At 40.1% G+C, this 25032-nt stretch overlaps 1 protein-coding gene across 4 annotated transcripts; it reads left to right on the top strand.

Annotated features, from left to right (window-relative positions):
* The first annotated feature begins 1999 nt into the window (after positions 1-1999).
* On the top strand, positions 2000-25006 carry trim2a (tripartite motif containing 2a). 4 transcript variants are annotated; one of them, XM_032563574.1, is made up of 12 exons: positions 2000-2172; positions 7022-7200; positions 8974-9211; positions 10007-10158; positions 10260-10440; positions 13918-14632; positions 15701-15804; positions 15958-16125; positions 16423-16591; positions 18050-18120; positions 18376-18516; positions 23143-25006. In XM_032563574.1, the coding sequence occupies exons 2-12, from the start codon at positions 7067-7069 to the stop codon at positions 23293-23295; spliced, it is 2226 nt and encodes a 741-aa protein (XP_032419465.1). In that variant the 5' UTR covers positions 2000-2172; positions 7022-7066; the 3' UTR covers positions 23296-25006. The 4 variants fall into 4 exon arrangements, with proteins under 4 accessions (XP_032419465.1, XP_032419467.1, XP_032419464.1 ...); XM_032563573.1 differs by lacking the exon at positions 2000-2172 and adding an exon at positions 5065-5461; XM_032563575.1 differs by lacking the exon at positions 2000-2172 and adding an exon at positions 5490-5790.
* The last annotated feature ends 26 nt before the right edge of the window (positions 25007-25032 follow it).

Genomic DNA, 25032 nt, shown 5'->3' with positions numbered 1-25032 from the left:
TAAGACTAAAACCAGCCAAGTACTGACCCAGATCTCCAGTAGCTTCAATAATGTCATAGTTAATAACCGTGGCTCAACAGAACTCAAATTGTAAAATTTATTTTATTATCAGATTTGTTTATTTTATTTAGATTGTACTAAGTTAACAAAAACAAAATTAACATGATACATCTCAAGAGCAAGTGAACACATGAGATAATATCATTTTACGTAAAACATAATTCCCTGCATTTTTTTCCATCCACCTTCCCATCAACCAGGCTTGAGTCTCTACTAATGAAAACTATTTCCACAGCATTACATGCCACCAATAACTGAACAGAAATAGAAATTGGTGATCACTAATTATTAAGAGACTTCTGGAGGGAAATGGTTGCACTGGGTTTTACATAGCGATGTCAGAGTAAAGGGGGCTAAAAACAACCAGATGGTGTTGTTTTCAGATTTTTCATAATAAATTTTTTTTTCTGTGTCCTACTTCACATTATTTTGCTTCATAACATAATTTGTGGTTTAAATGGGATAGAATGTGGAAAGGTTAGAGAAATGTGAATATTTGGATGAAACTCCCAATCTTTGGCTGTCAATCAACTCATTTTTTTATTCCCATAAAGCTGTCTGTGATTTCTTTCTGGGACTCACAGACAAAGGTACAAAGGGACAAACAAGTCTCTTTCTGTTTGCATTGATAGTGGCAGCCTTGAGAACTGATCGGTTCTGATCCGTTGAACTGTGACGTTTCATAAGGGGTGGACCCACTACTGTGATCTCTGCTGTTGATTTGCACAGCAACGTATAACAGAGTAAAGCTTCTAACTGATAAATGTCTGCAGAGACAGATTTGTAAATTGGCTTGAAAGTGAGTCCCAGATAGCAAGTAATGGTAAATGCAATGTTGGATTATTGTCAGAAAGGTTGGCTTTTGGTTGAGGTCGACAATTAATGATGCATCAACCATCAAACAATCATCCAATTCTAGCCAGTTCTAGTTGAAGAGATGTCATTGAATCAATGTTGTTTTGTGGTCGAATTCTAATGATTGAAATGCCAACATTGGCAATAATTCAACATTGATCAATGTTGAATCAATGTATACTGTTTGAGCTCTGGGTGAGAGCATTTTATTACTGAGAGGGGGTTAATCAGGTTTTAAATTAAGCACAATGTGTGAGTTGTCCTCAACGTACTTTTCAGAAGCCTGAGATTTCTGTTTTAAAATGTTCTTTTTTATTGTATTTATGTAGTTTTCTAATTTTCTGAGACACTGAATTTGGGATTTTTGTTATCTGTAAGCCAGAATCCTCAAAACTACAACAAATAAAGGCTTGAAATATTTATTTCTTAGATCTGAAATATCAAACTTCTTGACCCTTTTCTAAACAAACTGGAAATGACTGACACCAGAATGACACCTCCGGTTGATTCAGCTGCCTTACAGAAGTTAAGGCTTAACATTAACCCTAACATGTGGATTATTGGAGAAGCAGTGTAACTTAACAGAAACAGGAAATGCAGTCAGCTTTATGTACCTTTCTGATACATAAAGCTGCATGAATGTATGTTTGTACTGCAGGAGGTTCAGGTCCCATCTACCTATATGACGGGGCCTATGAAAGTGTATTAAGAGACCATTGTAGATATAAAAAAAAGGAACAAATTTCTGACAAAAAATATCAGAAATGTTCTAGAAAAAAACATGGGCATTTATGAATAGAAAAAGTCACAAATTTGACAGAAAAAAAAAAAAATTTTAGAAAAAAAAAATATTTCTAAAATTTCTGACATCTCAAACGTTTTTTGTTTTTTTGGTGGAAATTTGCTTAATTTTTCTATCTAAAATGGCTCAAATACACCTTTGTGCCTTTCGGAGTTTTGGGCTCTCAGCTTATAAGATTTAATCCCCTCCTACTTTACCTCTTTCTCTCCTCTGATTGGCCACTGCTTTCTCCTTAAACCAACAAACAAGACCCTCCCATCTCCATCTGCTCTGCCAGTGGCTGTCAGTCTGTTTGGATTATTGGAACTGCCCAGGCCTCACATGTGATCCCTCTCTGTCCCACTATGCACACCACAAGATATCAACCATGAGCAGGATTAGGTGACAGAGAGCAGCGTTCTGTTTTCCTTTTGAGAAAACAAGACAGGAAGAAAGAAAACAGTCATGGAGTTAAAGTAAGTGCATAACAGCCATTGTTAACCCAGCTATAAATGGAAAGATAAGAGGAAGAAAGAGGAAAAGATTTATAAGTAAAGGAAGGGAGGATATACTATGAGAATGATGAATGCCTTGAATGTTTGATTGATGTTTTTTGGCTTCTGGAAGAGGAAAAGATTATTTAAAGATGCTTCTAAAAGTAAAGGTTATTTCCCTGGAAGACTTCTCTGGGGTTATACTTGAAAGTTGAGTTCCAGCTGCAGATTAAACAGCCTCAGGTGTACCCATAGTGAAACTCACATTTATGCTCTCATGTCTTCTCATTTCCTTTGAATGTTTGCGGTTCTTCCTGCTCAAGCTAGTTCATGTAGTCTAAATCAATTAAAATATTCTGTATGAAATACTTACAATCAAAATTGTGCTTTGAACTGTTTTAATCTGTGCTGAACTTATATTCATAATGATGATTCAGGAGCTGTGCATTAAACAAGTCTGTTCAAGTATTTTATGTAGAAAACAACATGAATCAAATCCAAGCTGGAGTTATTACAATGCAAACTGGGTAAAAATTAATTAGCCCTAAAACAGGAACAGTTTTCTGATGCCACTGTTTCACTCAATTTTGACATTGAACTGCAATGTTTTCAGCTTGACTGGATTCAGGCTGACAGATGTGCAGCGTGGATGCTTTCCAGTTTCCTTACAGCTGCACAACTGTACACTTTAGTTTGAGTTCTGCAGCTTGCATACATACACTCTGACACAGAGATAGAGAACATGGTCTTATCTCAAGCATGCAGAATGCAAGATTGGTAGATATACTGGTCTGGCGCTCTGATGCAGAGTTTTCCATTTTACTCACTTCCCTTACCCTTTTCTTTGAAATGTGCACAATAATTAAAAAAATAAACCTTAAAAGACGGAGGACAAATATAGAAATCCCCATGCTTGCGCAGCAAAGCAGAAATTTTGTAGTTTGTCCAACATGTAAAGCCTATAAACCTGGTTGAACACAACATTTCATCTATGGTCTGTTGGTTCAGATACATAGGTGGGACACAGAGTTGAATGGTGACATGCTCTCCCACTGTAATCTCATCATCCTGTTACCACTGGATGCTTAAGATTAGCATGATAATGTTGTAATGTATGGCTGCAGCACAACTGCCACGTAAACTCCCTGAATTCAGTGGAAAAAAAGACTTGAGAGGTTATTGGTGCAAAGATGTTCTGAAGCAGTTGAAGAGAACCTTAGTGAAATGTCTGATGTCTAAACCTAGACTTTGACCTGTGTTTAGATTCTAAAAATATAATAGCTTGTTGAAAATAGCTGTTGAAAATGCAGCTCCATCCATAAATGAACTGCATTTAAACAAAATGTTAATGACTAAAATTACAATTATTTATGATGGAGATCAACACCCATCTCATAGCTCACCCATTGAGTTAAGGGATGCACCAGAAATCATTTCGTAAGCTGAAACATTAATAATAAATAAAACAAACAAAAAAGCAGAATTCCAAACTCTGAAATGTCCTTACATGCTTTTATAGCATTCTGAAAAGCTTTCTAGGAGAGAGAATGTAGTTTCCATTAGCCTCTCCTTGCCCCATTCATGATTTTTGGGACTGATCAGCTTATGTGGCATAATTTAATACTGTAAGCCTTTCTTACGGTGACCATTGTACTTTCTGTTATAAGGTTTTTCCATGTATGGTAATATCTTGGTTGTGAGATATATGAAGTTTTATATCTTTATTTTCAGGATAGAAATGCACCACAAACCCATATGCAAAAGCAAAGCAGGCCAAAGAGCCTGTTTTGAGAAGTGCAGTTCTACTACTACTATAGTATTGTCTTTAGTTTCATAGAAAGAAAACAATAGAACAGTTTTTGCTTGAAATACTTTACTTACTGAGAGCTTTATAGGTTCTAGTTTTCATTTTTTGTCTTATTTTCCCCAATTTGATCAGAATAATGGTATCTGAGTGTTAAAGTAACCACTGTAGACAATTGTTTTAATCCCATTGCCTGTTGCTGTTTCTATACTGATGTCACATTTCAAGGCTGTTTGACCAGTTTTGTTTTTTGTTGTGTGTCACTCCTCTGAGTGAGCTCAGTGTGTTTCGAGAAGGCAGAGATGAGATCACTGAACACAGCTGTGGAGCTGTCACACTTAATGGAGTGTATTGGGTGGAAGGCAGGGGAACTATTTCTAATGAAGAATTTCCTGTTTTCCAAATTTTAGCTTGATTAGTCACAGATATACAAAATATGTTTAAAATCTATTCCTGAAGTTTCTTGCATACTTTGCACTCAAATTTTCCTGCAAAATTTTTTCACCTGACAATGATCTCAGATGCAAAAATAAAAAACATGGCAGTTGGCTTTCTGGACATAGTGTCCATCACCTTATGAACTTTGTGTCCCAGGAATTAACTTACAAGCAGGGGCTAGAAACGAGCGTAAGTTTATAGTGTAAATGGAAACTTATGGTAGTTTCTAGCTCTTACACTAAAGTTTATACAGAGAACAAGACTACAATCCCATTAAAACCCAAATCAACTCAAGATTCATACATAGATGGTCATTTAAAGCATCTAAAAATCCCATGATCCTCTCTGGAAATCTGAGAGGAACAATCTGGATCTGTATTCCTCCACCAGAACAAAACCTACACTGCTCCTTCTGCATCAGAGGCGTGACAATCTGTCTTCTTTTCAACACCTTCACCATAACTGCATGAAGTTATGGTGATCACCATATATCATCATCACCTGTGACCCATCTGATCCGTCTCTTCCTTTAGTACGTTCTCTGTTCTCACGGCACATTTGATGTCTGGCCTTTCACCTGTTCTTTTTTCTGTTTCTGTTTGCTCTGTGACTCAGCAGCCAGACACACACCCACATGTTACCAGAAAGTCCTTTGTTATTGGCCATGAGGGAACCGTTTTCTTTCCATCTCTCCTGTCTCTATTTGTTATATCACAAGCAGTCAGCCAATACTCGCTTACATACTGCATGCTGTGGCTGCGCCACGCTGCTGTGAGGCAGCAGTTTCTGCAGGCGGAAGAAAAGGAAGGAGATGAATGGAAGAGAGAGGGAGGAGAGGGAGAAGAAGAAAACAGGAGAGGAAAAAATGATGTAAAACTGAAATGCAGTCTGGCACCAGCTCCGCTTCTCAACTTTGCTCCCATAAACACATGAAGAAACCGTGATGATGTCACATTCTGTCCTCCTATCCTCTTATAAATAGATCACTGATGGTAGGAGTGGTGATATGTCGATTAAGATGAACTAAAGGTATGTTTACAGTTATTCAATGTTTTACTTTGCTAATGTAGAAGCAGTGTTTGGACCTGCAGAGATCAATGCCTGTTTGATCATACCAGAGCCTTGCTGTTGTCCCATCCTGTGCTGAAGTGTGCAGATGAATCCTTCCGTTCCTGTCTGTGTGATAGATGAGGGTAACTATATCCAGCAGGAATTATTCCGCTCCGCTGAAGCAGTTCTGCTTACATAAGAGCGCTCTGTCAGCATAGCACTGCTAGTGTTGTGGCTGTCTGCAGGATTTAGGAGTTTTACTAATCACCGCTGTGTTTGATGCCCAGTTCATCTACTCTGTGGAGATGGTAAGTTAAGGATCTAGTCTGAGCTTTGGATAGCTTCATTCAAATCTTCCTATAGATTTGATTGTGTTATAACTAAGCTTTTATTGTGATCATGTTTGTGCTGAAATACTAGCTATTTGATCTGTGTAGTAGCATCGGATTCATTCCATTACCACTACTTTGAAATATTACTTGCTCTTTGGTTGATAAAACTGCTTTAAGAGAGGAAAAAAATCATAAAAGCCTGAAGAAAGTGGGCTGGGGAGGGGGATGTGAACTCAGAAAAGATTTCCCTTCCAGCAGGAGAGATGGCCTGTTTTTGAGCCTGTGTTGAATGTGAGGAGACAAAGAAAGCTGTGACACACTTTCTGGGTCTGTTGCTGCCAGATTTGGTTACAGATTTATTACAGAATGATGAAGAAAAAGCTGCAGAGTAACAACACAGAATTGGTGTGTACATTATGAAGAATGTTCTTTTCCATTTCATGCAAGTGCTTTACTTCCTATTTAAATATTTATCACCGTAAAGACCTTCTTATCAAACATTAAGCACTTCCTGCACATTTCCCAACATGCGGATTGAGGCTCACAATAAGGTCACAAGGAATAAGTCTTTTTTATTTTCAGCCTTATTTTGCTTAGTGGATTGAAGCATTGTGTTTTTAAAATAAATTAAAAGGAAAGAAACACTATTTTGTGGTCAGAAGATGTTTAGTTGGATTTCTTTTAAATAAGGGGTTTGATTAAATTTACTTTAATCAATGTCATTTTACTTAAACTGTAAAAAGTCATACAGACTTTATGTTTAGAGGAGCTTCCTTCAAAAATAATGTTTGTTTATTTATTTTTGCTTTAGATATCAATTTGATTCTAACCTACTGTATTTTCCTCTCAATCAATAAATTCCAACTATCTTCTTAAATCCTGCTAGCTTGTCAATATAACAAGGTAGGGTCTAGTAAATCTAGCTTCCTACTGATACTGATTTGAGATTATCCAGGTGTGATTGAAAATCCTTCAATAAACACCGTACGTTGTTTAAAACATTGTCGTGTCATTTAATTGTATCAGTTCCAGGGATTATTCAGAAATATGATTTCTGTATTTCAATGGTCTCCCAGCACTGCAAACATTCACAAAATTACAAGAGAAAATGGACAAAGAAAATTTCATCTTAATCATCCAAACATTTTGATATTACTGTTTTTGGTCAGTTTCCTCAGCTTGGTTGGCTTGTTTTGTCACTCTTCAGGGTCCAGTATAAGAGGAAGAAGGACTCCTATGTCAGAGCTTTAGGATGGCCACGGAAAGCTCCACTATTCCCAGTCCTGTTGTCCGCCAAATCGACAAGCAGTTCCTGATCTGCAGCATATGTCTGGACCGCTACCAGAATCCCAAAGTACTGCCCTGCCTGCACACCTTCTGTGAGAGGTGAGAGGAGAGCCTGAGGTGCTAACCAGCATACAGTACAGGAACACCCAGTATTCTGTGTAGCTACTTTTTCTTTGCTCTTTGTCTTTGGTGAAGGAAAGAATGGTTTTGAATATAGAAAGGGTATGTTCTCATGAGTGAAGATGTGTTGCTCTTGTGTTTGGTGTGTTGGTCATCATTGTTAATAAGCTTGTCATGTTGGGTTCCAGCTTCTTAACCCACATGCAGAACATCACCAGGAGAACAGGAATTAGATAAATAAAGTTTAGTTAAACAATATGAAAAGATTGGTTGAGTGGATCTGATCATTGAGGCAGGCTCACGGAGTTGTCTGCACACTAAAGAACAGCAAAGGGAAATGGTGAGTTTGTGGTTTTCAGAAATGGGAACTTTGAGAGTAATTAGATTGATCTTACTTGACAGTATGATTATTTCCACCCAGAAGAGGGGAAACTGCAGGTTTGTGGTTTTGGTTCCTTTGTGGGTGTCTTTGAGGTTTCAGAGAATGGGCTCGGCTGAGTTTGTCCCGGGTGATGATGTGGAGGCTGCGGCAGACAGGTGAGTTCAGGTGTGGAGGAAAACAGAGGAACGGTTTGACTGCCAGCTGGGAAATCCAGGAAGGGTTTATGGTCAATCTGAAGAGGCAAAGATGAGACTCAGGCAACCAGTGGGTAACGATCCACGGCGTCACAAGGGAGAAAATCCAGAAAGCCAGAACTAAGGCTTCACAGGGAATATTAAACGGCGTTGCGAGGAGACACCTGAGAGAGAAAGAGGCAACAAGAGTTGATTACTAAGAGTAACTTCTCAGGAAAACACAGAGCTATCTCAGGGAGGCTCAGAGTACCATTACTGGCAAACACTCAGGCGATGAGGTGCTGGCAGTCTGCTCCTCTTAAGCTCCAGGATGATTGGATGATGAATCACAGGTGCACTGGCAGAGTCAGTGGGCACGCCCCTCCAGGAGTGCAGCCTGTAACACCATCTGGTGGATGAAGGATGATGCAGCAGGCAAACAGAGAAAATACCCACAAAGAAGATCAAAACCCCGGTTCCCAACAAAGCTTCTGTTTCTATAACAATAGACCAGTGGTGCCCAAAGTGGGTCCTTGAGGACCGGCATCCTGCATGTTTTAGTTCTCTCCCTGGTTTAACACACCTGGATCAAATGATGTCTCATTAGAAGGACTAAGAAGAACATTGACATGCTGAGGAGGTTGTTGCTGCTGAGGAGAACTAGAACATGCAGGAACATGCATGTCGGCCATCGACGACCCACTTTGGGCACCACTACAATAGACAGATTGTTAATGTTGCATATCTGTTCTCTTTGCTCTAAATGCTTCTGCAAAATCAGGTTTCATTTAACAATATACTAGTATATCATGTGGTAGTCTTTTCTGCTGCTTTCTTATTTATTTAATTTCCCTCTGGAATTGCAACATGCATGGAAACTGATGACAGAGGATAAACAGTTTTTCTGTAACAGTGAGTTGTTTCTCCGCTATTAGCACACTTAGCAGCAAGTACATTAGGATGATTGATGGCACTAAAACCCTCCTCCTGATTTTGATTAGTTGTTTTTAACCTAGATCGCTGTATTTCTTCAGATGATTATAGTAGCACTGAGAGGAGGTGGAGGATATTGACCTTTTCACAGATTATCTGTCTCATATTGTGCTGTCACAATTTGGTGACTTTTAACAAAGTCAACTGAAATGCAGTTGACTGAGTATCATTTTGTTTTTTGTCTTCCATCAACTCCAACTCCAGGTGCTTGCAGAATTACATCCCGGCCTACAGCCTCACCCTGTCGTGTCCCGTGTGCCGTCAGACATCAATCCTCCCAGAGAGGGGGGTGGCCGCACTACAGAACAACTTCTTCATCACCAACCTGATGGATGTGCTGCAGCACAGGCCAGATACCTGCAGCCAGGAGGCCACCACCCTCAGCAACATCACCACCGTGGTAACGGGTCAACTGCTCTCCTGCCCCAACCACGGCGGAAGTGTAGGAGATGCTTCCAATTCAACCAGTCTCTTTAATCACTGTTGTGTCTCCATTTTTCTGCTGCATTTCAATGGTGAAATGCAGTTTCTTATATTTTCTTATATTTTTAATCCCCCAATAAACCATTTAACATCTGGGGTGTTTTTTGTTTTGTTTCTTTTGGGGGGTTTGTTTGGAAGAAGATAAAATAGTGGTCGATTCTGAATATAGTCTGTATAGCTATCAGACATAACCCTGTATCTGTATAATAGTTAGTAGTTAATAGTTATTAATAGCTCAGTGAGATCGAGTCTGAAAACAGCACACAGGAAGGGTTTTATTCAAAATCAAGACTTATGGACTCAAAAATTGAGCTGTAGCTAGTGGTACACTGATAAATCGAACCTGATTTTCTTCATTTTGGGAGATTGGTGATCTGCCGATATTTCCATGTGAATTGTGGATTTTATCCACCGATCATATCTAACTCAACAAAGGTCTGAAAATCAGTCACTGTCCTATTCTGCTCTTCTATGAGCTAGATTTAACTGACAGATCGTCCCTCCAGGTCATGTCTGCACATCTGCAGTTAACAATCATCACCCCACTGTTGCCAACTTAGCAACTTTGTTGCTATATTTAGTGACATTTCAGACAAAAAAAAAAAAATTGGTATTGGCTAAAATCAGAATCGGCAGGTCAGGCTTTTTAAAAATCGACAAAAATCGAAAACTGCTGTCAGTGCACCGCTAACTGTAACCATTGTTGCTAAATGTGGCGGAGTGAATTGATCTAAACCTTTTATTTGTGTTCTAGGTGATGGAGTTTTACTGTCCTCCATGTGAGACAGCCATGTGTCAAGAGTGCACAAGTGGCGAACATAGAGAGCACCCAACTGTGCCTCTTAAAGATGTGGTAGAGCAGCACAAGACCTCACTGCATGACCAGCTGAATGCTGTGAAGAAGAGGTAAACTTGTTCAGCTTATTAAACATGATGGATTTAGAGAAAGCCCTCCATTCCTTTCTGTTTTCGATAAATGGCTGCATTATGTACCCGTCTCGGTCTAGGCTGCCAGAGATCGACTCGGCTCTGCTGTTGCTGTCAGAAATCCTGCAACAGCTGACCAATCAGAAAAGCTCCATAGAAGAGGACATCCACAAAACCTTTGATGAGCTGCAGAAGACTCTCAATGTTCGCAAGAGTGTTTTACTCATGGAGCTGGAGGTCAATTATGCACTCAAACAGAAGGTGAGGATGGAGGTTTAAACATTCATAAGGGACCTGATAATTTTGGTGTTTTCTGGGTTCCTTGACTTTGCATCAGTCATATGTCAAACTCTTTCATTTATTATTTCAATTCACTGAACAATTAAACCTCCATGCACTCAACTTAACAAAACAGCAATTAGACATTTTCACTTTGTTTAATGATATTCAGTGTTCCATATTTAGTATTGCAGGGGTCAGAAACCATTTGCATTCCAATGGATTTTGTCTTTGCTCCTAAAAATGTATCTGGAGACACAAAACTTCTCTACTGTTGAGAAAATAATACATATGTGAGTAAGTTTTAGAAATAAACAAAGTTCATTTCAAAATTATTGATGTTCTTATAAGATTTCGGTTTACATGTTTGTTTGGTTTTTTTTTTTAGTTAATTTTTTTTTTTTTTTTTTACCATAATGCTTCTTCTGATTTGGCGTATATTATTATTAAACTATAACTATTATTATTAGGGGATAATCTTTTTTTTTTTTTAAACCCCTCCAGGGGGTCTTTTTTTTGTGGGCTCTAGAGTCCCTTTTTCATGAAGTAGGCTGACAGGAAAGGGGGAAAGAGAGGGGGGAAGACATGCGGTAAACGTCGCCGGGTCCGGGAGTCAAACCCGCGACAGCCGTGTTGAGGACTTGAGGCCTCCAAATGTGGGTCGAGCTAACCGCTACGCCACCACGGCACGCCCCTATTAGGGGATAATCTTGCAAAAGAGATTTCTAGTCAGAATTTTCCCGGTAAAATAAAGGTTAAATAAAATGAATGTTTTAAAGGAGACATTCCTTGGATGCAGATACTTGGAGCTCATCGTGACCAGTTTTGAATCATAAAAATATCAGTGGAAACAAGCAAAAGGAATTTGTTTTCTGTAAAGCCAATTAAGATTTTTCTCTTTTTATTAATATCTTTAATAAAATGTCAATAAAATCATCTCTGACACACAACCGATGACACATGATCTGGGTGTGTCATATATTACTTTTTATTGACATTTTTAATAAAATGTCAATAAAATCAATGTTTTTTTTAAAATGATTTTTCCTGTTATAAGATTCATTATCTTCTGAGAAATGCCACTTTATTTCCTATCAAAAACACACTTATTTTAACAGGTTCATTACTAGATATAAGGACTTACTCCCAATGTTTTGATTTTGTTCTAGTTATCACGATTTTACAGCTTTGTTTTGTTTAATGTTATTGTTTTATGGGACATTATCAGTGTTCCTAGGTTAGATTTTTGCTGAGCAGCACTTCAGTGCTGTTACCTAATGAATTATCAAAATGATTTCTAGTGATTGGAGACTTCAATGATGTTTACATATCAAAGAATCAAATAAGTGACTGCCTGCTTTCCTCCCCAGAAGCCCTGACAAACTGAAGTCTGTTTGTTAGGACTTCAATTGGCCTCACATCCAGTCACCTGCTGGGGGTTTAGGCCGAGCTGCCCTGCTCTCTTGGAGTTCATCAGTCAATGATTTATAATTCACTGATTAGTGTGAAGTCAACATACTTGATCCCTGAGGGAAAACATGTGACTCTCTGTGAGGCTGGCACCAGGGCTAGATGGAGCCAGTGAGCTGTGCTTTGTTTTGTTTTTTAATTTTTTTTTCTTCTGGGTCGATCTGGGTGTGTCATGTGCAGTGAGAGCGTACCATACTTCTGCGCTATGCTCTACACACTGGAGACACTTTACCCTCGATCCCTGCTCTGCTCTGTGCACGGAGGGTTTTTCACTTTCTCTAGTAGACAGATGAGAGATTTTGGATGAAACTTTTCAGATCAAAAAACATTCATGGCATCTTGCTTTGGAAAAGAAGATGACTTTGATGATCAGATCTCGGTGAGTTTATTGATATTCCAGTAGCAAAGAGGCAGTTCACCAGCAGCTCACCAAGTTTTGTGAGTTCTCTTTCATAATAGTTTTAAAGTTAAACCTTATAGCAAGCCACATTTAGTTGATATATAGTCAGTATTTTACTGCTTGCTTATTTAGTTAATATTTAAGGGATCTGCATTAAATGCAAGGTTGCTGTATGATTCAGTAATGTTTCTTTGTCAAATAAGCAAAGAGCCAACACACCACATCTTTCCTTTTTAACTGACATATGTAGTGCTGCTCTTGTAAACAACTCAGAGTGAGAAAGAAAACTGAAACAGAAGAAATAACTGACACTACAAAACTGGAAAAACTGGAAATTATTTCAAATCAACGTTTTCATGAAAGGCAACACAACATATTGTTTCTTATTTTTCAGTTTGTTGAAGGGGATTTATGTTCCAGACAACTGAAATTGCTCCAAAAGTAATTCGAAGCAGATGCACAGTAAAAATTTCCCTTCCCCATAAACTTTACACATTTTGTGACATCACAGTCTCAAACGTCATTCAAGCACATTTTATTGTAATTTTCTTTCGTATGATGGATAAAAACAAACTAGTAGTACTCGTAACCTGAAAAGTCAGGTGTAAATTTGTAGTGGCCCCTCTACTATGATACTTCAAAGTGAAATCCAAGTCCAACCAACTGCCTTTAGAAATCCAGCTGGTGCAGGAAATCTGTAGAGGTTTGTTAGAGAACAAACAGCATCATGAATATCAAGGAACTCAGACAGGTCAGGAAGGAAGTTGAGAAGTGCAAAGCAGCGTTATGTTATAAACCTTTTCCAGAAATTAAGGAGAGCACAGATTAGAGGACCATGCAAGCATCATTTGGAGGAGCAGAGATACACAGCTCAGGTGGAGAAACTGCTGAAAGGGCATCTAGCAGTTGCAAAAAAAAAAAAAGTCAGCTCATAATGTGGGAGTAGCAGTTGGAAAGATATACTGCATGCAGAATTATTATGCAAGTTGTAGTTTCGGGGATTAATTTTATTTTTGAACAACTATAGCATTCTTGGTCAAAAAGCCTCTCAAACCTGTATATTTAAAAAAGTAAAAGTGAGATTTTTGTCTGTCTTATGACAATATCTGTGTGCACGATAAATGGGCAACTATTAGTGTGCAGAATTATTATGCAACTGAATTAAAAAGGAAAATTTTACCATCTCACTTGTTTATTGTCATCTATTAAAATGAGAATAATAATCATACAACGCTCTGTATCTCCATGCAGAAGCTAAGTGTGAGCGCAAAGAGAAGTTTTGAGTGCAGTCATTACAAGTTTTGAGAAGAAAGACATGAAGTCCTGCTTTCATACTGAACATGTGTGCTCTAGGATTATGGCAGAAAAATTCCCCCATACTGGTAAAGAAGAGTATTGACACCATGAACTGTCATCATGTCTGCATTAAGATATCATTTGGATTTGTCTGAAAAAAAACACAACTACTTTCATTTGTTTCCCATATAGGTTTCAAAATAATATTGGTTTCAGATTGTTTTCATTTTTAAAACTACAGGGGTCATTTTATCCAGTGTCCCTCTGCTGCCCGCTAATATCTCCATATGTAGGTTCTTCAGGCCCAGCTGGACACACTGCTGCAGGGCCAGGAGGGCATCAACAGCAGCTGTAACTTCACGGAGCAGGCCCTGAGCCACGGCACCGAGGCTGAGGTGCTGCTGGTCAAGAAGCAGATGGGCGAGCGCCTCGTGGAGCTGGCCAATCAGGAGCTTCCTCTGCAGCCAGGGGAGAACTGCCAGCTGGACTTTCTCGTGGAGACTGATGGATTAAAGAAATCCATCCACAATTTGGGTACCGTGGTAACTACAAATGCTGTCGCATCAGAAACCGTGGTGACAGGTGAAGGGCTGCGGCACTGCGTGGTGGGCGTGCCCACGGCTGTCACCATAACTACCAAGGACAAAGATGGAGAGCTGTGCAAGATGGGTAACGCAGTCATCGCTGCTGACATCTCTTCCCCTGACGGGAGCAAAGTCGACGGGGAAATACTGGACAACAAGAACGGCACGTATGAGTACCTGTTCATTGCTCCCAAAGAAGGCTTTCTGTACCTATCCCTGCGCCTGTACAACCAGCACATCAGAGGAAGTCCCTTCAAAATAAAGGCCACCATCCACTCCCCAAATACAGATGGCACCAAAAAGAGGCTGAAGTCTCCGGGTAGTGGACACGTCAAGCAGAAAGCAATCAAGAGGCCGGCGAGCATGTACAGCACAGGGAGGAGGAAAGAGAATCCCATCGAGGATGACCTCATCTTTCGGATAGGTGAGGAGGGTGTGAGGGGAAAAGGAAGGATGTTTCCTAAGTTCCAGGTGCAAAGTGTTGCCCCACTGCTGCAAGAAGACTTTGGGATGTAGTCAGCACAGCAATGCATAGCTAAAATAATTTAATTTTAACGTGCACAAATGAAAATGTGGTACTGTGCAAAAGTCTTGACTCATCCAAGTTCTCTGTATACTTTGCTTAGTGGCAGTATTATGTAAAATAAACTTTTGAGCATTTCATCATGTTAGTACTATTCCCTCATCAAAAACATACCTGAAGTGTTGCTTTGATTGTTTCATGCATTTTTGAGAAATACTTTCATCTTCATGGCAACCATTCAGCTGTGCAAAATGCCTGCTTGGACCTAACGCCACCTTTGAGGATGAAGCTCCTGCTCAGAGCTGCAGTCTCCAAGCAGAGCCTCTCCCTCACTGAGCATCCCTCCTGCATGACTCCCACACTCACCTAATTCAGACTAGCTAGTGGAAATGAACAAACACCAGATGGAACTCATTATAGGAGTTACTTATCAGAGCAACGCTAAAAATGTTGCTAAAGAGTTAATAGAGGAGCGATGTTATGATGATTTCCTGAAGACAGAGTTTCAGAAAGGCTATGTATACATGCATACATACATGTCTGCCCGCCCCCATATATATATGGGTGATTCTATTATTGCAGTACTTATATAGCAGAGGGGGTTGTACTGAGGGAAGATGAGGAGTGGCACACAAAACTGTGATTGGCAGCGCTAAGACCCGCCTCCTGGCTCTGATTTGTTGTTTCTAGAGAAGGCAGATTGGGTGTTTTTTTTTGTTGTTGTTTTTCTTGTGTCATGTCATCCTGTCACAATAAAAATAAAAACAGTGACAGTGTCAATAAATATGTACCAAAAAAAACTAAACTTTTTATTAAAGTTACATACTGCACCTTTAAGGTAAAAAAAGAGATTATATAAAAATGTTCAGAAACAAACCCAGTCTTACCCTCCTTTTCTGTTTCAAGACATTGTAAATGGAATATTGTTGCAAGTCTGATATATTATGGCAGAACTATTTTTTCTTTTAGGCACCAAAGGAAGAAATAAAGGGGAGTTCACAAATCTGCAGGGAGTGGCTGCCTCCTCTCAGGGAAAAGTCCTAATAGCAGACAGCAACAACCAATGTGTTCAGGTAAAAATAATATTAAATGTTTTATTAATATTAATGTTTTCTGAAGATGTTGATGGATTTTTTTAAGCTTGAATGTAGATTAAATAGATTGTTACTCAGTAAAACATCTTGTTTGACTCTGAGATTTTTTTGGCTGTGTTTTACTCTCTGCAGATATTTTCTAATGACGGCCAGTTCAGAAGTCGTTTTGGCATCCGTGGCAGGTCTCCAGGTCAGATGCAGCGGCCGACGGGTGTGGCCGTCCACCCCAGTGGTGACATCATCATTGCAGACTATGACAACAAATGGGTCAGCATCTTTTCAAATGAAGGCAAGTTTAAGGTAAGTTTTTTGTATTTTTGTCTTTGTTCAGGTATTAGTCAGATAAAACACTTTAACCACCATTTTTATGACAGTCCGTATGGTTGAGATCTGCAGACAGATACGCTGTTTAACATCACTAAGCACTAAAAAATAATGTTTATAATTCTAGAATCTTTTAAATTTTCTGCACATTTATCTGACAATAAAAATACTGGTTCTCTGCTGTATTTAGAAATGATCAATTTCTGCTCATGATAGAAGTGAAGCTGTTTCAGTTTTTGCATAGCAGAAGCCTGAAGTGTCTCCTTTCTGTAGAACAAAGTGGGCTCAGGGAAGCTGATGGGACCTAAAGGCGTTGCAGTGGACAGGAACGGACACGTCATTGTGGTCGATAATAAGGCCTGCTGTGTTTTCATCTTCCAGGCCAATGGCAAGCTGGTCACCAAGTTTGGTAACCGTGGCAACGGCGACAGGCAGTTTGCAGGTATTCCCAAAGATAGAACTTTGAGATGCATGTGGAAAGCTGCATGTGTGCCAAAATATTCAGAAGTCATCCACTTGCTGTCATATGAGGGGCTGTTTAGGACAAAAACTATGTTTTGTCTCTCACACACTACTAAAGACTCATACACACACACAAAATACTAAAATTGCACATATATACTACTAAAATATCAGACATGCATGCAATTTTTCTCTCACACACACACAAAATAGTAAAATTGCGCATATTCACCATTGAAATATCACAATTTTTTTTCTCACACGCTTATATAAAAGACTAAGATTGCACATATAAACTAATAAAATATTGCAAGTGCATGCATTTTATTTTCTCTCTCGCACACACACAAGACTAAAATTGCACATATACACTACTAAAATATCACACACACGAACGCACCCCTACAGACATACTATTCTGAATGATAGGTCGAAAATGTATGTGAGTGTGAACTAACAATAGGCTGAATGAATGAATGAATGAATGAATGTATGGGGATGAGATTTGTATTTGTCTGTTTGAGAAACTCGCATTTTTTGTTTGTGTGAGAGTTGTCACGGAAGAGGCGGGGCATAATTTGGAGATCAGATCGCGCATGCGTTGAAACCACAGTGAAGTTAGCTTCAATTTGGATATTGGATACTGGATATTGGCACGCCACAGTGTAAGCGGCGTTTAGCTCAAGGTTGGAGTAAGCGGCGTTAGAGCCCTAAGTGAACCTCCAAGCGCTTGAGAAGGGAGCGGTAGAGAATGACTGACCGAAATTAGCGTTCATAAATCGGATTAACCTTGAGCTAAACGCCGCTTACACCGTGGAGCGCAAATATCCAACTTGAAGCTAACGTCACTGTGATATCAACGCATGCGCGATCAGATCTCCAAATTATGCCCCGCCTCTTCCGTGACAACTCTCACACATACAAACAATTCGAGTCTCTCAAACAAGACAAATACAAATCTCATCCCCATTCATTCATTCATTCATTCATTTATCCAGCCTACTGTTAGTTCACACTCGCATACATTGTCGACCTATCATTCAGAATAGTATGTCTGTATTCTTTGTGTCAGTGTGTGTGTGATATTTTACTAGTGTGTATGCGCAATTTTAATACTTTGTGTGTGTGTGAGTCTTTAGTAGTGTGTGAGACAAAACACAGTTTTTGTCCTAAACGGCCCCTCATAGTTTCAAACTGATCATATAGACACATCAGTCTTTTTTTGACTTTTTTTAAAAGCTGACATTATTAACCCAGTTGCAGTCAAAATGTTACTATCCACAGTTCATATTTTTATAACATGCATTTCTTTTATCAATGTGTCACTCCTTTTGGTTTTGCAGGATTGCTTTTTAAGAAAATGTCTTCTGTTCCATTTGTGATCTGAATTTGACAAATTTCTGAATTTCTGTGTTTGGTTTCATTTGACATATTCCAGGCCCTCATTTTGCTGCTGTCAACAATAACAACGAAATCATTGTGACTGATTTTCACAACCACTCAGTAAAGGTGAGTGCATTGACATACTTACTTGATTGTACAATAAAATAGCATTATTTCCCTGGAAAACACATAATACTGCCTCTGTATTATGTGTTTTAGGGGGAAATAAGGTTTTTCACTTTTCAGGGGTTTTAAAGACGTTACTCATTTTTATCTGCAAAAATCTCTTCAGTACTGAATTAAGCCACATGATTAATGAGATAAGTTAATGACACTTGTTACGTCAATGACCATGTTTATTCTGTTTCTTGTTAAATGTAGGTCTTTAACACAGAAGGGGAGTTCCTGCTGAAGTTTGGTTCTAACGGCGAAGGTAACGGCCAGTTCAATGCCCCCACTGGCGTGGCGGTGGACGTCAATGGGAATATCATTGTAGCAGACTGGGGCAACAGCAGGATACAGGTCAGCAAACCATTTAACTTCTTAAACAATGGACAATGAATTTTGATTTCTTATTTACAGCTCTCTCAACAGCTGTAAATAAGACTATATAAAAGACTGTATAAAAGAATTAAAACAAATTCATATTTTTCCTCATCCAGATCTGTTAGCCACATGTCCGAATGTCTTATAAGCATTTTTAATTATTCCTCTTGCTGTGTATATCAACAAGTTGAGATGAGTAGTTATTTTCTTGCAGCCAAAGCCTGACTTTTATCAACACACATTCCACTAGAAGGAATGTCATGAACTCTTGTCTTTCCCATTTTGATGAGAAGCTTGACCTTTTTTTCCATGTCATGTGATCTATGTCATGGTACAACAGAAAGGGGCTTTGTTTGGACATCAGTTCCAAACAACAGGTTGCAGGTATATTGTTGTTCTGGAGATTTGGCAGTGACCTTTGAAGATTTTCATGCCTCTTGTATCATCCTCCTCACTGTGAATGGTGGCGGGATGAGTTGGAGTCCTCGTTCGGCCATGTTTTCCACAGTTTCCCATACATCTTTGACTGTAAATATGAGTAGGCTTAGACAAGTAGCTTTTTCTCAGTGGTGTGTTCCTTTGTCTTTCCCATATTAGGAAATTGAAACGAAATAACAAGATAGAAAGATGAAGCATATTTATGCAATAAATGTTAGAAACAAAGGTAAAATAATATTTACAAATGGATGAAGGCAATACTTTCCTTACTGATGCTGTTTGTGTCATTGTTGTGTTCTTCTGTGTTTGAGTTGGTAGTAATGCTCGTATACTTAACTAGTAGTCAGGGTCTACAGTTTCCATCCATCCATTTTCTTCCGCTTATCCGGGGTCGGGTCGCGGGGTAGCAGCTTAAGAAGGGAGGCCCAGACTTCCCTCTCCCCACCCACTTGTTCCAGCTCCTCCAGGGGAATCCCGAGGCGTTCCCAGGCCAGCCGAGAAACATAGTCCCTCCAGCGTGTCCTGGGTCTTCCACTGGGCCTCCTCCTGATGGGACGTGCCCGGAACACCTCACCAGGGAGCTGTCCAGGAGGCATCCTGACCAGATGCCCAAGCCACCTCAACTTGCTCCTCTCGATGTGAAGGAGCAGCAGTTCTACTCTGAGTCCCTCCCAGATGACCGAGCTTCTCACCCTATCTCTAAGGGAGAGCCCAGACACCCTGCGGAGAAAACCCATTTCGGCCGCTTGTATCCGCGATCTCGTTCTTTTGGTCATGACCCAAAACTCATGACCATAGATGAGGGCAGGAACTTAGATCGACTGGTAAATCGAGAGCTTCGCTTTTTGACTCAACTTTCTCTTCACCACAACGGACTGGTACAGCGCCCGCTTCACTGCAGATGCTGTGCCAATCCACCTGTCGATCTCCTGCTCCCTTCTTCCCTCATTCGTGAACAAGATCCAGAGATACTTAAACTCCTCCACTTGAGGCAGGACATCTCCCCTCATCCCCGACCCAGAGAAGGTACTCTACCTTTTTCCGGCTCAAGACCATGGCCTCGGATTTGGAGGCACTGATTTTCATCCCGGCCACTTCACACTCGGCTGAGTACCACTCCAGCGAGAGCTGCGGATCATGACCTGATGAAGCCAACAGGAACACATCATCTGCAAAAAGCAGAGATGCTATCCTAAAGCCACCAAAACGGATCCCCTCAACACCTTGGCTGCGCCTAGAAATTCTGTCCATGAAAGTAATGAACAGAATCTGTGACAAAGGGCAGCCCTGGTGGAGTCCAACTCTCACCGGAAATGAGCCCGACTTACTGCCGGCAATGCGGACCAGACTCTGACACCGGTCACACAGGGACCTGACAGCCCGTATCAAAGGGCCCAGTACCCCATACTCCCAGAGAACCCCACACAGGGCTCCCTGAGGGACACTGTCGAACGCCTTCTCCAAGTCCACAAAACACATGTAGACCGGTTGGGCGAACTCCCATGCACCCTCCAGGACCCTGCTGAGGGTGTAGAGCTGATCCAGTGTTCCATGACCAGGACGAAAACCACACTGCTCTTCCTGAATCCGACTGATCCTCCTCTCCAGGACCCTGAATAGACCTTGCCAGGGAGGCTTAAGAGTGTGATCCCCCTGTAATTGGAGCATACCCTTCGGTCCCCTTTTTTGAACAGGGGGGACCACCACCCCAGTCTGCCAATCCAGGGGAACTGCCCCCGATGTCCATGCAATATTGCAGAGTCGTGTCAGACAAGGAACCCAGGACGAATTTCATCCACTCCCCTGCCACCGAGGAGCTTTTTAACCTCCTCGGCAACCTCGTCCCCAGAGATTGGAGAGCCCGACCCAGAGTCCCCAGGCTAAGCTTCCTCAATGGAAGGCATGTTGGTGGGTTTGAGGAAGTCTTCGAAGTATTCTCCCCACCGGCCCACAACATCCTGAGTCAAGGTCAGCAGCACACCATCCCCACTATAAACAGTGTTGGTGCTGCACTGCTTTCCCCTCCTGAGACGCCGGATGGTGGACCAGAATTGCCTTGTAGCTGTGCGGAAGTCTTTCTCCATGGCCAAATAGGACCAATAAGACTCCTTCTTCAGCCTGACAGCATTCCTCACCAAAGGTGTCCACCAACGGGTTCGAGGGTTGCTGCCGTGACAAGCACCGACAACCTTGCAGCCACAGCTCCGATAAGCAGCATCGACAATGGAGGCACGGAACATGGTCCACTCAGACTCAATGTCCCCTACCTCCCCTGGAATGTGTTCAAAGTTCTGCTGGAGATGGGAGTTAAAGAGCCGTCTCACAGGGGACTCCGCCAGACGTTCCCAGCAGACCCTCACAACACATTTGGGCCTGCCAGGTCTAACTGGCATCCTCCCCCACCACCGGAGCCAACTCACCACGAGGTAGTGGTCAGTGGACAGCTCCGCACCTCTCTTCACCCGAGTGTCCAAGACATGCGACCGCAGATCCGACGAAACGATGACAAAGTCGATCATCGAACTGCTGCCTAGGGTACCCTGCAGCATATGGACACCCATATGCATATATGGACACCCTTATGCCTGAACATGGTGTTCGTTATGGACAATCCGTGATGAACACAGAAGTCCAACAACAGAACACCACTTGAGTTCAGATTGGGGGGGGGGGCGTTATTCGCTACCACGCCTCTCCAGGTCTCACTGTCACTGACCACTTGAGCGGTGAAGTCCAGGAGGGGCATTCTCCAGTACCCCTCCCCCCTCTCCCCCCCGATGACTCCCGGCCAGGCTCCTTGAGTAAAAGCCTGGCCACCATCTTGCCCCCCCTCCAGGCCTGGCTCCAGAGTGGAGCCCCGGTGACCCACGTCCGGGCAAGGGAACACCAAATCCAAAGTTCTCATCCATAAGGGGTCTTCAGGCTGCACTTTGTCTGGTCCCTCACCTAGGACCTGTCTGCCTTGTCTCTACCAGGGGCATAAAGCCCCAGACAGCATAGCTTCTAGGATCATCGGCGATGAACTGCTGAAATGAAGCTGCGCTTCTGCGGCTCTTAGTCGGCGGGATGCTCCGGACAGGAGCGATTCACCTGAAACCACTCCGCCACGATAAGGTGGCAGTTCAAGGAGAGGGTCTACAGTGTCTTCCATTGATATTTTGTCTGTTGGAAGCTAGCAGGTTTAAAAATCAGTGTTCTAATTGACTTGGGGAAAAATTTATGATAAAGTTAAATCCTTGGAACAAGAAGTGTACTGATCTAATAAGTAATGCTTCTTCTGGGGCCTCATGTATAAAGCGTGCATACGCACAAAAAATATGTGGTGCCATATTTAGACTTAGACTTAGACTTGTACTTTATTGATCCTTTGGGAAGACTCCCTCAGGAAATTGAAGTTACCAGCAGCTCCCAGGCAAAAAACTAAGATAACACACAGTAAGCAAAAGTGCAAAAGAATACAAAATACAAATTAAATACTAAGGTACACACCAAATGTGAGTAACCAAAACCTTAAATTATGCAAGAAACAAGGAATAAGAATATAGAATATAAGAATATAAGTAAATATAAATACAACACACAAAAAATATAAGAATTTGGCGGATAGATTGACCAGTGATATTGTATTGCACTATGTGGTTTGACCTGTATAAAAATGAACGTGGCGTGAAAATGTGCGTACATATACGCAAACTTTTGACCTGCCTTGAAAATGTGTGGCAGCTATGCCAACTTTTTCTGTGGACAATAATAAACTCCAACGCACCAAAACTCACCTAAATACACTAAAATCTGATTTCATTCATTGTTTTTTAGACCAATAATCATCAAACCCGATGTTTTTTCATTATTTTAATATTTTATTGTTTAAACTTAAAATGACGAAACTGAACCACATTTACCCTCAGACAATAATATAACACGCGCACAAAATAAAGAAAATACAAATAAAAGGATGTGAAAACCTCACTCGAATGTAAATAATAATTTTCCTCAGTTTGAATGCATCTGTAGGGTAATGTCATTCTCACTGAAAAAGAAAAAGCAGGGTTGAATCAGAAGATTGTTTGCTTGTTTCTAAAAAAAAAAAAGTCAACCAGCAAGATGGTTCTAAACATGATGGAAGTCATGAATGGACTTGCTGATGCTGCATTTCTTTTGCAGGTGTTTGATGCCAGCGGTTCCTTCCTCTCCTACATCAACACGTCAGCAGACCCATTGTATGGCCCACAGGGACTGGCACTCACCTCTGACGGACATGTGGTGGTCGCAGATTCTGGCAACCACTGCTACAAAGTCTACCGCTATCTGCAGTAGCTCACCTTTCTACACCTGCTTTCTACCAGGAAATGGTGGACTGGAAAGACTGGAACACTCTGCAATCATCAACTCATCCATTCATTCTTTCCACTGTGCCATCTGTTAGGCTTTTTTCTTGATTCTGAAGCAATAACTCATCACAGGTAGCTGCTGCTGGTTAGTGTTTTGAAGAAGTTGATCATGACTTTCACAAGACATTTGGAGTGCGCTAACATAAAGCTTTAATAGCAAGCAACAGATTTTAGGAAACTGCTGCACTGGTTTTGAAAATGACTTGCTTGATAAGTGAGAATAAGATGTGTATATTAAACTACAGTTTAGGTACCTCAGAAATAAATAGATTTTACTGCACTTTTACAGCACTTTTCTGTTAAAATGCCCTTAAGATGCCTCACAATTTGCCTGTTTACTATCAGAATAAAAAAATTGATGTAGGATGATTTGAAGCTTGACCACACAACACTGTGCATGCTGTTTTTAACAAACATCTTAACTACTACAATGTACTGCATTGAAAATACAGGGTTCAGAATCACAATCTTATCACTTAAAATGCCTCCACAGTTTGAGTTTTTAATATTTCCATTAAAAACAGTTATTTGATTCTGTTATAATTTTAAGTAGAGTTGATTTCTTGATTGGTTTAAAGAAAACAAAATGCATGCATTTATATCATAAACACTTGATATTGACCTGAGTGGATCGCAATGAGTGACATGAATAAATATTTAAATTATATAATTAAAATTAAATTGGATATACAGATGATAAATAAATGTATCACGGATTATTTAAAACATAATGGTTTAATTAAAAACATAATGGTTTAATTATGACATTTCTTTAATTTTAAAGTGTTATATTTTAAGATCCATTAAAATTATTTAGATATTTATTTAGTTAATTTGTTCTCTGTGTATTGTATGAGGGTCAAAAATGCCACGAGCCAACTGTAATAAATTCATTCAATATTTCAAAATGTATTGATTATACAAGTGTAATTTATTATTAATTGTACAAGTCAATAAAAGTGTACATTTTAAAATAAAATTTGAATCGTGATTAAATTAAAGTCCACTGGAAAATATTAGCCTACTGTCACTTTGGCTCATACCACAAGTGATATTTTATGATATTCGACAACAGGATGGAGACAATTGTATTTTTATTATGATCACTTATAAATATTCCACAACTTGTTTATTGAACATTTGCCCTCAATACTTCAGCAATGAACCATGAAATAATTTAAACAGTCAGGCAACAAATGTGTTATTTTTTTAAAATAAATATTTTAGCATCATATTTCATGGATTGCTTCAAAATAAACTGACACATCTAAATATTCATGTATTATTTAACTGTTTGTTTGTGATAGTGTTTAGATCTCTATAGGCATCAGCTATGCATACATGTGTACATGATGTGCCTGGGATCCAGATGTGCAGAAATCCTGTTTGAATACTTTTTTCCATCTTGCTGAAATATGGCTTTCATTTTGCATCTCTGGTTCCAGGACTGCTTAGCTTTAATAACCTTCACTTATCCTAATATGCGCTTATGTCTTTTAAATATCCCTGCAAGTGCTAGTTACACTTTGGTGGTTATCTTGCAGATCTAGAAGATGTGATATGTATATAAACATGATGTAAAGTAGGATCCACATTTGTTTTAAGGCCTTTACCATAAACAATCTTGAAACACACAATTGTATTTGTGTTCCTGATGTCAGTC

The sequence above is a fragment of the Xiphophorus hellerii genome, chromosome 5 (assembly GCF_003331165.1).
Source record: "Xiphophorus hellerii strain 12219 chromosome 5, Xiphophorus_hellerii-4.1, whole genome shotgun sequence".
NCBI lineage: Eukaryota > Metazoa > Chordata > Actinopteri > Cyprinodontiformes > Poeciliidae > Xiphophorus > Xiphophorus hellerii.
This window is presented reverse-complemented; position numbering and strand designations above follow the sequence as displayed.

Coding starts and splice junctions, on each gene's coding strand:
- trim2a (XM_032563574.1), top strand. CDS start 7,067: ATGGCCACGGAAAGCTCCACTATTCCCAGTCCTGTTGTCCGCCAAATC. Junction 7,201..8,973: donor CTGCACACCTTCTGTGAGAG/GTGAGAGGAGAG, acceptor CTCCAACTCCAG/GTGCTTGCAGAATTACATCC. Junction 14,633..15,700: donor TGACCTCATCTTTCGGATAG/GTGAGGAGGGTG, acceptor TTTTTCTTTTAG/GCACCAAAGGAAGAAATAAA.